General features: G+C 44.1%; 1 protein-coding gene across 1 annotated transcript in view; it reads right to left on the bottom strand.

Annotated features, from left to right (window-relative positions):
• Window positions 1-998: 998 nt before the first annotated feature.
• Window positions 999-13,676, bottom strand: part of LOC137608557 (netrin receptor UNC5D-like) — a 116,910-nt gene continuing 104,232 nt past the window's right edge. Inside the window, exons 14-18 of the mRNA XM_068335031.1 lie at window positions 11,557-11,787; window positions 7,892-8,041; window positions 6,510-6,674; window positions 6,058-6,236; window positions 999-2,844 (exon numbers count right to left, since the gene is read on the bottom strand). Coding sequence (XP_068191132.1) covers window positions 2,646-2,844; window positions 6,058-6,236; window positions 6,510-6,674; window positions 7,892-8,041; window positions 11,557-11,787 — 924 coding nt within the window. The 3' untranslated portion in view covers window positions 999-2,645. The remainder of the gene's footprint in view (window positions 2,845-6,057; window positions 6,237-6,509; window positions 6,675-7,891; window positions 8,042-11,556; window positions 11,788-13,676) is intronic.

The following is a 13,676-nucleotide window of genomic DNA, read 5'->3' as shown; positions in this document are numbered from 1 at the left end:
CAACGTTAGCACACTTGAATCGGCATTTGTCTTCTTAATTCAAGGAATTTGACATTTTGTTTGGGTTCGTTTTTAAAGCTTAGCTTAGAATAAAGACTGGAAACAGGAAAGTCAGTGCACCTGACCTAGAAAAAGCCATGCACATAATCCCACATACAACAGTAGATTGCTATGTTTCTTATCAGATTAAACTCACTAGCTAATGAGCATTAGGTAGTGAGCTAAACTAAACCACTTGTTGACTGTAGCTTCATTTTCAATCGATATAAAAGTGCTTTTGGTTTGCTTTCAGCAAGAAAAGAACTTTTCAGCCCAGATTCAGAAATGCGTCTCGATGAATTGATGAACCGGCAGCAGTGTTCCTACCTGGCCTTGGCAACTTTAAGACACACAACTCGCAAAAGAGATGATAAAGACAATTCTATTCAGGAAACTGCCCTTACAGGACAATGGTTCTTGTGTAAAACAAACGATTATCCATGTAGGAACAGAAAATGTGGGGTTATCCAGTAGTACTGGCCCCGGTATCAATGATGGAGACTGTTTCCATTCATGTTAATACATGTACACAGGAGTTTTCAATATGCAAATTAAATACTTTTCTTTCTTTTTTTTTTAGCAAAAAGAAGAAAATTCATCATGTAAATGGACCAAAGAAAAGGGAAGCAATAATCACTGGGACTCTAATTAGATTTTAAGTTAGAAAAATGGACTGTCAGGCAGGTTGGTACGAAACCTTTTTTTCTCGCTTCAAGGCTTTTGTTGCATCAACACGGTAAATTAGCTTTGACCTCGAGTTCCCTCCATCGTTCTTTCATATCTTTCTGAACATTGGTCTTTGTATGGGTCTCTCCGTTTCATCTTTCGACTGAATAAGACTTTTGAGCATTTACTGTAGCTGATATCTCCACTGTAGCGTATGTGGGCTGCCAGGCCTTTCAACAACAGAATTCATTAAACTGATGAAAAGAGAGAGTCAACACAGAGTTCACCACAAAACCACTTTATTAAGTTTATTGGCAGGTGGAGCGACCGTGTAAGGGACCTTCCCGATCGAGATATCTTTGTTCATGTGGATGTTGAGCTCTGCCTGGGAGGAAAAAAAGACAGAGGTGTCTCCAAATAGTCAGGTCCAGATATCCCATGGACTAGATGATCCAAAACAGGCAGCTCCAACCAAGCCACACATCAAAAGTCAAAAAGCAAGAAAAAAAAGGACCCAGAATGTCTAGAAATATGCGCCTTTGAAGCAGCGAAGAAGAATTAGCAGTATACCGTATGGAATAACTCTGAAACACCAACACATTGTAGAATTGGAGTCACCAGTAACAAACAAATGTCACAGGGTTGAAACAACTCCTGGTATTCAAGCCTAAATGGATGCACAGGTAGGGATTTTGTTTGTCAAGTTTCACTCTGGAGGAATGCGAACGCTCCGCCAGCTGTTCAACAGCAGACTGTTAACATCTGGATGTTGTTGTTGGTTTTACTACACTGCAGCCGCTGGCTGATGGCACTCAGCGCGTTCTATACATAAAAAAAACATGAATTCAAACACAATTCATTTTGTATGGCCACGGATTCTCATGATTTAGGATCTTGGATGAAAGCGACTCAAATCGGATTTGAACTGATCCAATTTTTGCCATGTTAAGGAAAAAAAAGACAACAAAAGAAAACCCAAGAAACTGAATCGATTGACCTTTGTGATGTGATTGTAGCCTAACTTCAATATGGTGCACCTGATATTGTTGCTAAGTGTCTTCTGCAGTCTTTTGCTTCCGTGATGTGTTCTGGTCATGGGCTTGAATATGTTCGACGTATGGGTATCTCTAAAAATGCTTATTATGCATGTGTTCCATGCCATTATAACGCTGTTAAAAACCTTTATAAAGACATCTCTTAGACATAACTTACCTTTTATATATTTTTTTTAAACATACGGACATCGTCAAATCTTTTTAAATGCTCATTAAATCATTGTAGTCTCTGATAAAATAGAAAACAAATATTTCTTACATTTGGTTTTCTCATCTCGTCTCCGGCAGCTACATTAAAAACACAGTGCAGAAAATAAAAAGCAGCGTTGGGAGATCTTGAAAATGAATGACAACATAATGACGTTACACCAAACATTTTGACGGCTCAAGCGCCGACACCTTTAGGAAGGTCACTCCACCAGCGTGATTGGCAGTTTGCCTCACACACACACACACACACACACACACACACACACACACACACACACACACACACACACACACACACACGCACGCACGCACCATCCTACCCCGAGTTTTCTCTTTTTAATCCTTGAATGCAGGTAATCGGATCCGGAGGTGCCAGACTTTGACTTTTCTCAATCAAAGATGGTTACAGGGGGCTTCCAAAAATGCTTTGTCGCTGCATCTTATGAACAACTAACTCTCCAAATTTGTTCCTCACTCCTTTTATTCTAATTCTTGCTCCTTGATTTCAGTCGGTATCTCGTTGTGTACTATTTGGTTTAGAGGAGGATTTCCTGTCCCAAAAGTCCACTGTCCTCTTTGCATTGTACCTCTTCGCCATAGGTTAGTCAGTACGCCCGATCCCCAGGGTTCATGCAGGAACGGTTCATCAGTATTTGATCAGCTATACTTATCGACCTACCCAAGTTTTGTAAATTCCGAATCCTGGTCTTCTCTGTTGCATTCAAGACTGGCGGTCCTGGGGGACTGGACTTTACTGATTTCCTCAAGGGCACTGGCCAGAGAGTCTAGGTCCCCTGAGTCCTGGTGCTGGACTTCCCACAGACTCAGAATCACTGATGACGGGCTCTCCTGACATGCAAAGTAGCAGAGATTCCTACAGGCCAAAAGAGAGAGAGAGAGAATATTTTATTCTAAAGCAAAATCATATTGGTTCAGCAGGGAGACCATTGCCTTGCGGTGATTTCATCTCTGGATGCCAGAAGGACTCACAACAACAGATATGTAAGAAGAAACAAGAGAACAATTTTCCGGAACCCTACATTTCCCTTTCTGCAACTCAACATTTTTCAACAGATGTTTCCCGTTGTGACTCCAGATGCATCTCCCACCTCTTTTCTCATCATTTATTTCTTTCACCCATCTGCGCTCTAGGTGGAGCGATACACAGAGGCCAGGCTTATTTAAGACCGGTCATAGAAATGCTCTGATTATCTCTACATCATCCCTTAAGTACCGATGTTTATGGTCTCTACCGGTGCATAAGAGAACATGTTGAGGATCCTCAACAGGGATGTGCATCTGAGCCAGCTGGACTGCCATTGTCATTTGCTGTCATGCGCTAAAATGGATTGTTTTTCTGCCCTTCAACATCTGGGTTATTTTTTTCTTCACCACCAGAATAACAGCAGAAGGCGTTATCCTTAACTGAGCTTCCGGAGTTGGAGAGTTCTTACTGTTGCCTCTTATACCTTTTTGAAATGAACAGACTGCTTAAAATTCTAATTCTAATTAAGAAAAACAGAATTAGCTGTGGGAAAATTCCACTTCTGCTAGTGGTTTCCTTCCTGTCGTGTTGTTACACCGTCTGTCCATCAGAGGACACTGTTTCACCACAGTGGATTACATTTCTCCTCCTCCCTCACACACTTTCCCTCTCTGGCCTGTTCCTGCCCGTTTAGAGAAATAATTACAGAAATCAGCTTAACCAGGTAGAGACATTCCCATTACATGCTTCTTGGTATATTCCACTTGGCTGAACCACTTCCCCCTCCCTTCACCCCCTCTACCCAGAATCCTTTTCCCATTCCTCAGTCACAGATGTTTGTTTACAGCCTCAGAGTGAAATTCCTTAATCACATAGTTTCTGTCACAGTTCCTGTCACAGTTTCCTGTTCTCTTCATGTTCCTCCAACTGGCAAGAAAGAGAATACTTCCAGCGCTCTTTCCTTCCCCAAGAGCTCCACGGGGCCGACTGCTCTAATCCCAGAGTCGTGGTGGTTATGAGGACTTGATTACGCGACTGTAGCATCTTCCTCTACGCCGCCTGATGCGAGCACTCAGACAGATGTCTGCTAATGGCGTTATCGTTCATTCTTGACCAACAGGACCCAGCAGGTCCGTCGTTAGTTATTAACACAGGGGTTCCTTAGCGGCATGCAAGCTCTCCCGTATCAATAAATGATGGTAGAAGCTGTCATCGCAGCATTTTCACAGTCATGCGTCTAATGAGACTCATCTTAAGGGTTGTGGATTCAGGTATTTCTGGAGGTTAAAAAGTTTCAACAGTGCGAGGACATTTGAATCTTTGCATGTGTTGAGCGTTTCCTTTCTCCCCAAATGGTACAACTCTACTTACATACATCACCTATAAATTCTCTCATCATGAAAACATCCATAAAAACTTGGCTCCATCCATAACTTTTGTCTTAGGAAAACAGCTGTTCCTCACTTGTTCCGCTGGGCAGATTCTTCCTGAAATGGAATCATCTGTTCTCGTCCCCGATGCCCACCTCTGCTAAAAGTTTCATGCAAATCCGTCTTTACCTTTCTGAGTTAAATGGCTGCCCTCAGGTTTCCTGCAGTGGTAAAAAAAAGTTAAGAAACAACTCAAAGGTCGACCACTTTATCCGCATTTCCACAACATTCCCACTTTTCTTTCCAAATCCATGGAAATCTGTCACATAGTTCAAACATAACTAAGAAAAATGGGATAAAAGAGCCTTAGATTCCTGCCTCTGGCCCAGATCTACTCCGACATTTAACGGATTCATCCCTGCCACATGCCCAACCCTCTGTCATGTTTCATGAAAATCCCTCCGGTCCTTCCTGGGTAATCCCCCTAACAGACAAACAAACTGAACCGATCACTTGAACCTCCTCGGTGGAGGTGATTATGTTTGATTGAGGATATCTGGGGGATTGTTATCCAATACTGTTCCACAACACTTACTTCACCCAGGTTTACTCTGACAAACGCTATCTCCACCTCTTCTGGAGAGCTTTCTGGGATTTGACAGAGGATAATGATGCCACCTTATTACGCTGTGACAGTAAGTAGAATACACTATGTCTGAAAACGTATTCAAGTTAGTTAAAAGGAGATATTGGCGAGATGCGGTAGAGGAAGCGCATCCTTTATCGAATGCTCTTTCAAGAAGAGTAAAGTTAGAAGCAGAGACGGGTTTCTGGAACAACTTCATGGCGAATGGAGAGGGGAAAAAGGTCTCAAGAGGTGAAGACTCCAGCCACACTTGTAGTATCCAGATCAGCTTTATTAATAGAAACGCGTCGGGTCTGTTGGGGAGAATTATAATTAAACAGGTTATTACCGCTGACCTGTCCCACATCCTGCATCCAGGATACGTAAAAAGAGTCCAATAAGGAAAAGATAACCCATTAGAAACTCAGTAAATAACCTGAAGCAGAAGATAAGGAAGAGACAAGGGTGTGTGGTGGATGTATATGCAGATGCATTTGTTAGTATTCTACTGCAATCGTATGTATTTTGTATAGCCTCGAAAATAAAGTAATCCTGCAGCACAAGTGGAGATCACCCTATACCAAATAACTAAAATCCTACACATCCTACTGTACACGTAGACTGACCTGACACAACCTCTGGAGAGTTTAGAGAAGGAACTTATGCAGAGAGATTGCTAATGAAAAAGTGCTAAAATGCACATATTTCTTGCCAGAGGCTGGCCGAGACCTTCCTTTAGATTTCTGCAAAACAAGGCATCGTCTCTCCAGTAAATCTGACTGCTAGCGTCGGCCGTTACATCTCTCTCTCCCTCTCTCTCTGTACATGTGTTTCTCGATCTATAATGAAATCAGCAGTGTGGCGTTTTACTGAGGGCTGGTTGGTGATGGAAGATTAGGGCTGACACGATGCCTAAATTCCAGATTAAAAATAGCATTCAAAGCAGGGCGATGTTTGCATAGTGGAAACCAGAACATGAAGCATTCTCGTAATTACCAAGTAAACAAGTCGCACCAGCCGATTTGCGCATCTGAACTTTTGTGCTACACGTAACACATTGAATAAGGGATGAAATATAGCCTCGAGTGCCGCGACCCTCCCGCATACCTGTCAATGTTGAGCTTTTGAGCCAAGAGCTGCCAGTCCTTCCCCTTGGCATTTGCGCTATCAAAGGTGGCGCTGATCCGCTGACGGATGGACAGGGGGATTTTAAAGGCCCTTGACCCCGTCTGAGATGTGATGGTACAATCTGACTGAGTGAAAAAAGGTAGCGCTCCCTTTTCATTCTAGCAGAGAGAAGAGAGAAAAAGATAGAGAGAGAGAGGAAGAGGTGTGAGGGCGATCTTGATTCTGCAGCTGAAAGTTTCAAGATGAAAACAAGGACGTGGACTTATCAAGACAATTTGTAATCTATACATGAAAAGCTCCCAGGAAGGCTCATTAAGCAAGCTCTTAAATCAAATCAAGACTTATTCGGTGTAATAAAAGAACCTATTAACAAGCTGCACGGCCGCCCACGCGCCGAGAACGCGCCGTCCATTCCTATGAGCGTCGCTCACCTCCACTACAGACGTGTAGACCTGCAGGATCTGCTCCTCTCCTTTCACCTGCCGGACGCTGATCTTGCAGGAGAGTTGAGAGGACGAGTGGCTATATCGCTCCAAAAAGAAGGCACACTGCAGGGGACACTGGTTGCTGGCCCACACCTGAGAAAAGGAGAACTCCTGTAGCGCCGGGGGAGAGACGGAGGAGGAACAACGATGGGATTAGGAAGAGGAGAGGACAAACTTATTACATCTCGACCAAATTTGTTGTTTGAATCCTGCTTTGTTTGTGTGATCTAATCAATTCATTTACCCGTCAGAATGAACGGCAACCGCATGCAATTAGTATAATAGTTAAAAGATGAAAAAGCTGGAGGAATATGCAAAAAAGGTAATAAATTATACATTAATTTACTCGTTGTTGCCTGGGAGAAGTAATTAAGTTACTCTACCCTACACCGGGGCTCACAAAAGGGCACATTATTAGCAGATATAGTCCATTTAATTCTATAAAATCGTGCTCTGAAGATTATTTCAGTAAACCTACAGCCTGCAGCATTAAAATCACACTTTGCGAGCCATATTCCCTTCCAAAGTCTGCTACTAATATGCCTTCAATATGCTTGTAAAGACCCGTCAGGTCGGGAATGGTAATGCGATTATGAAATTAGACGCCTTAATTTAGCACTCCCCCCCCCCCAAAAAAAAGTGGCAGCTGAAAAACGACAAAAGCAACAGAGGATTTTGGCATGAATGGAAATATAAACGTCCAATTTTGACTGCTGCTGCTAACTGTGAAGTGACCCAGACGGCGGCGCAGTGAAAACGGGTCAAAAACAGTGCTTTATAGATGATTCATCCACTTTTCAGATCCATCAGACATGAGGACGGCTGCTTGTGAAAGCCTTCTCTGCTCAGGAGTACCGTCTGAATGAAAGGCTGAAACTCATCTTCTCTGTAGGACCTCTGTACGGCGGCTCTTCCTCCTTCATCTTCCTCCTATAGGAGCTATTGTGGGCTAATTCTGCTAATAGGATGTCACTGGTGGGATAAACATCACAGGGCAGGACAGAACATGCAGCCTCCGGACCCCTAGGAAGATAACAATGACGTGTGTGTGTGTGTGTGTACCTGCCCGGCAGTCATAATTAATATCATAAGGGTGTGTGTGTGTGTGTGGGTGAGATAGCTAGCCTTAGTGATCTCCTGCTGTGCCCTTGATGCCGTCCTTTGGATCTGATGTGGTCAAGTGAATAAAAAAAAAAAAAGAGGAAGAGGAGGGAGTCCTGATGAAGCTAAGAAGATGAAAGCGCTGCGTTCCAGCAGAAGCCGCTTTACATCAGACACCCCATCATTGTGTTTTCGCTGATGGACGCTCACAGCCAGACGCCACCTACCTGGCAGGTGGTGAAAGGCTTGATGCTCCAGAGTAACTGTGGGACGTCTTGGATGGACACCTGGAGGCTGAAAGAGTTCCCGCGGAACAGCATCACCTTTGGCTCCTCCAGCAGACGCCCGCCCCTGCTGCGCTCGCCCACAGCCACCTCCTGGTTAGGGTTGGGGGTCGGGTTTGAGGTGGGTGAGGAGTAGAGAGGGGGAGAGGAGAAACTGATAAGCGAGTGAATCGATCAAATGGAATGACAGTAACCGTTTTAATACAGGATCAAAGTCCAATGGCAAAATGAAAAAGTTTTAGTTTAGCTTAGTTTGAAATAAATGAGATGGATATTTGGACAGTTTATCATATGAAAAACAAGCAGGAATGTATAGCAGTGAATGAGTTTAATCCGTTCCTTGACTGAGCTCATAAGTCAAACACATTTTCCACATTTAAAATCACTAAAATCAATAATCCATTCCAGCCTGGTAAAAAAAGCTCCAAACCTCCTAAATTATAAAACAAAACAAAACAACAACATATTTTTATCAACAAATACAGATGCAGACTTTTCTTTTGTATAATTAATTACATATAAGTTACATGAACAATAATAAAGTATGAAAAGAAACACAAAAGTCACGAGAACACACGAGTTACGTCTTTACTTCACCAATGAGAACGAGATCCGGCCTCAGCTGATTGTATCCATCCGCCAACACGTGGTTAAAAAACAAGATCCGGTCTCACTAATGTTGTATCCATCCGCCAACTAGAGGTGGTATCTTGAAGCATGACTCGCATGTTGGATTTTTGCTTGTATGTCGAACAAAAATACGAACACAGCGACGACTCATATCTAAAAAAAAATGGCACTATTGTAGTCACTTTATGCAGCAGATTGAGCCCTAACTTTTCAAAATCAGGGGCTGTACATCTTTCCACTTGGAACAGGAGAAAACCCTCCAAAGAAAACGTGCACAAACACACACCAGAGGCTTCTACAAAAGTTTTTTTTTTTGGTCATGTTTCATGAAGGAAAAAAAAATAATGCTGAGTGCTGCATTGTGCATCCTGACTCCTTAAAAATCAAAGAGCTTGAGCTGCTGCGGCTAACAACACAAACACACCTGAGTCCAGATGGGGAAATCAGATAAAGAGTTTTTAGCCAATCACAGCGGGTGTACACAAGGACGAAACACGGCGAGAGAGAAAAAAATCAAAACCGTCTCCTGTCGATATTCTAAATGTTGGCTCCGCTCGGATCAACATCTCTTTGTCGATGTGTGAACATTTGTGTTTACAGTTTATGTGACTTGAAGGTGGAGGCGGTGAGGAGGGGGTGTCCTCAACGCGTGCAGCTTATCCCCTCCAGCCACACAGCACAGAGAGCAAAGTGAACAGGCTGTTTCCAGCCTGATCAATTCCTTCAACAGGCTCGCAGGGGAAATTAATCTGTTGTATGAAGCACACACAAAAGCAAAAAAAACAACAAAAAAAAACAAATTAACAAATAACCATGTCTGACTGATGGAGAGGTGGAGTGTGTTGGCTCTTGGCACCTACATCTAATTTCCCCTCTGCTCACATGTAATTCTGCCTCTTGAGTGGAACCAACAGTGAAGCGGGGTTAGTGGCTATTTGGGACGACTGTCTGCTTCACAAAAGCTGTGTTTGTTTAATTAAGAAATAAATTACTTTTGCAGAAAACTTTTTTTTTTTTTTTGCAGCAGCAGAGATTTCAAACGTTTGGGGTTTTTTTTTTGTTTCCTCACAGACAAAAGCGCCACCAAAAGAACACAATGACACGCCAATGCCGGAGAAACGTGGCTCTTTTTTTTTTTTTTTAGCGCGTTCTAATACTCGTCATGTGGAATGCAATGGTGACAAAACGTTTCATTAGCAGAGAGCAAATTAAATTAAAAAGAAAGGGCAGAGTGGCAACCTTTGAGCATCTGTTGTCTTTGTAATTAAAAATCCCTCTTTGTTTCCCCGTCGTGAGGCGTCTCCCAGCGGCGGACCGCTCCGAGCAGAGCGGATCTTAAGTGGAGCACTTCGACAGGAAGTCTCTGAGGCGAAACCAGCAGCTGCACCAGCGAACCATATATTTATCATACATCCATGCTCCAATTTAAATTCCCCCAATCTGTCGAGGGATTTATGAATGGCAGCTGGTCGCTCCTTGTGCCGTTCTTCCCGAGGAGTCCCACCCTCCTCTCAAAGAAAAACTGCCCCATGAAGGGTGACTGGTGATCCCCTGCAGCGCCGCTGTGACACTGGCATTTGTGACAGAAATGTCAGGATATCTGCCGAACGCAACGGCATGAAATTACGTACAGACGTTCACCTCCAGCTCGGAATGAATGATGATGACATCATCATCATCATCATCATCATCATCATCATCAATTTTCCCGTTTTAAAGTTTATTTTAATTCCCACAATAATGTGGAACTTCTTCCACTAAGGGTATCCCTTAAAGGATGTGAGCAGCAAAGCATCATGGGAGTTGCTGAAAATCAATTTACATGAGGAAACAGAAATGTTCCATCCATCCATCCAACCATCCATCCATCCATCCATCCATCTCCAACAATTTCCAGCTCTCCCTGAGGAATCCCAAGATCTTCCCTGGCTGGACGAGACATGGAACCCCTCCAACGATTCTGGATCTAACTCATTCGTTCCTTCTCCTCCTGGGCCCCCCCTACAAAAGGAAGGGCCCAGGAGACGTCCTGAACAAACGCCTGAACCCCTTCAACTGGCGTCTTTTTCGGGGCGACAGAGCCCTGGCTCTCGAGCTCATTCATCTGTAGCCTCACTCTTTCATTCGCCACCAGAGGTGAGGGTTGGAATGAAGACTCCAGTCTTCCTGCTCTGCTCTCTCTTCACCACAACGGCCCAATAAAACACCTGCAGTACTGCTGAGGACGACCCGCCCTCTGCCCATCTCACGCTCCATTGTTCCGCCGCTCATTAACAGGAGTCCAAAATGAGGAAGCCGTTCCCTAGCAAAGTTTGCTGTCAGAAAGCCACGACCTAATGTGACCGATCTTTTCCAAGTAAAATGAAATCAGACGAAACTTTTAGTTCTGAGATCATCAAATCATCGCGATTGCTACGAAGTTAGACAATCATATGCATCATCACCTGAGATCCTCATCATGAAAACTTCCCTGCACTGATTAGGTCCAAACGCACCTCCTTCCTGAACGACATTCCCGGTTTTAGCATTGTTCATGTCGGACCGGCAAGCGGCCAAGAAAAAGATATTTATTCCCCTCTCAGGAACAAATCAGCAAAGTGGAAACATACAGGCGGACGGAAATTCAGCCGCGCTCTTCTGTCTGGAGAGGCGAGGACTTAAAACCAATGAAAAGAGAGAAAAAGTATAAATAATACATGCAATTTGTCGAAAGCACACCAGACAGGGTTTGTCAGTGAGCCACCAGACAAAAAGCACTGGAAACTGATGACCCGGGAAAGACACTTGAATATTTTTCTCCTGAACAACAACTGATGCCCAGAAATATCCTGAACGCAGCAAAAATAGGAAAATGAGCGTCGTCTCTGCAGATCCAGACACGGACACACACTTCTAGCGCGTCAGTGGTGATTGAGAGGCTACCGGTAGAGATGTTTTGATGTTGACACGATACGTTGATCTGCCGTTTTTTCTCGTACCTGAAATGCGTGGGGCGTGTCGTCCACACAGTAGACCCTGAGGGTGAAGCCCAGAGAGCTGCTGGGATCCGGACTACCGAACACAGCCAGCCTCAGCCGCTTGGAGGCTCTCTGGTTCAGGGGCTCCCCCACCAGGACGTAGCGACCCGGATGCTCCAACAGCAGGTGACACCGCTGGGCCTCCATCAGACAGTAGCAGGATGTGCTCTCCTCGTCCACCGACATCACTTCCTTTTGGAGGGAGGAGAGAGAAAATCTGGTTCAGGTGTGTGAAGATAAAATTCTGAGTTTATCATCAGGTTCTTAGCGTAGCATCTGCTCGTGCCAGAGCTTCCCCCTGAAAATGTTTTGTGAACCAAACCTCCATTTTTTATTTTAAATTTTTTTTGGTATCCAGGGGAACGCCGCCGGATGATTATTAACATATCAATTACCTCCAAGACCTAAATGGAGACAGCCTTCAAACTGAAGGCTGAGCACCACTCAGGCTGCCTTATGAAAGCAATTCTGCTTTATTATTCTATTATTTATTAGCATAGTTACGCTCTGGAAAAGAAAACGACAACAGAATTATGTTGCTTGGCAACTCTGTCATTTTAAGTGTTAGGAGAGAGAATGTTTAATTGAAAAAAAAACCCAAACCATCCTGTTGAATTTGAAGCTTCTCCTTCTTCGCAGATATTGGATCACAAACCTGAACCAGGTCCAAAGGCATCATTATAATCTCACGAAACAGACTGGGGGTGGGGGCGGGGGGGTACAGCAGCACTGACAAAATGGATCAGAGGGTAGCAGTTATATCTGATGGCCATTTTCTCATCATCTTTTGCTCAATCTGGTCCAAATCAACTGTGACCCGCAGGTGCCCTCTGCATATGGCCTGGCTGAGACGTATAAAGATGATGCGGGGTAATTTAATGCCCCCCCCCCCCAGGCACCTAAACCTGCACTGTTAGCTCTGTCAGCAGACACGAAGAATCTCCCACGACGTATATCAACCTTGCCAGGCAGCTGGGGGAGAAATGACGGAGTCAAACTCTGGCAGCACAAAAGTCCTGATTTTAATGGGAATGGCACTGAGAGGTAGACGTGACGAGGAAGACGGGAAGAGAAAGGGATGAAGACCTCCATCTGCCATTATATCGCTAATTCCTTAGATTTGGTTTTAGGTGAGCGTCCCTTTTTAGATAAAGGGCTCGTTATTTCGCAGACGGGAGACGGGCCGCGGTGCTACATTTTCCTGGAGAACATTTATTTTTTCTCTGAACCCATCCGCGCCTTTCTATCGCGCCTGTCTCGTCCGACTCTTTCTCCTACTCTCACCTTTCCGATGGCATATAGCTTCCATCAGCGATGGGTCTTTTGATAGCTCCCTTTTGTGCAACACGGCTGCTGGCAAATTACATCTGTGTAAATGTCACACGGAGTGAAAAGACCAGGCTGTCAAAGAGACACGGGCACCGCAAGGTCACGCGAACCCGACGTCTGAAGGGGTCGCTGCGCCTGGATGAGGTCTCCAAAAGCTTTCGGATGAGGTTAGTTAAACATTAAAAAGCGTCCTAGATATGGCTGCGCTGCAGAGAAGGCGAAGGAAAATGGACAGAGGGCGTTTGGACTTGAGGCGGACATCTGAACAAGTATCTGTGAGGCTCTGAAGTAGCTCTTCAGGGCGAAGTGAAAGGCTCGGAAAAAGCGAGGTGTGAGGGAAACCTCACAGCCGCAATAACAGCATTGTCGCTATATTATATTTATAAAAAAAGAACTCTTTAATCTTTCAATCTTTTTCAGGTGTCAAAATCCACTGACACAAAACTTTTACAGTGAAAGTCTTGACTGTGTGTCGGCATATTTTAGAGAAAAAGCCCATTCAGGGACATAATTCTAAGCGGAACTGTCTATTCCAGGATTTTACGACTGGTTCCTGCGGATGAATGAGCATCGCTTAAATGTTTTCGTCTCCCTACTGTACATTTCAGCATTTTTATCTCCTACATATTTCAGATTTATATCGCAAATTTACATTTTAATTAGATTTCTTTTCCTCTGAAATGTCCAGTGCTGATCAGCGACGCCCGTGTTATCGTACGGTTATTATTAGGGACGATGTTACGACCTGGTTT

The sequence above is a fragment of the Antennarius striatus genome, chromosome 15 (assembly GCF_040054535.1).
Source record: "Antennarius striatus isolate MH-2024 chromosome 15, ASM4005453v1, whole genome shotgun sequence".
Classification (NCBI taxonomy): domain Eukaryota; kingdom Metazoa; phylum Chordata; class Actinopteri; order Lophiiformes; family Antennariidae; genus Antennarius; species Antennarius striatus.
Note: the sequence above shows the minus strand (reverse complement) of the source record. Positions and strands in the feature narration are given on the sequence as shown.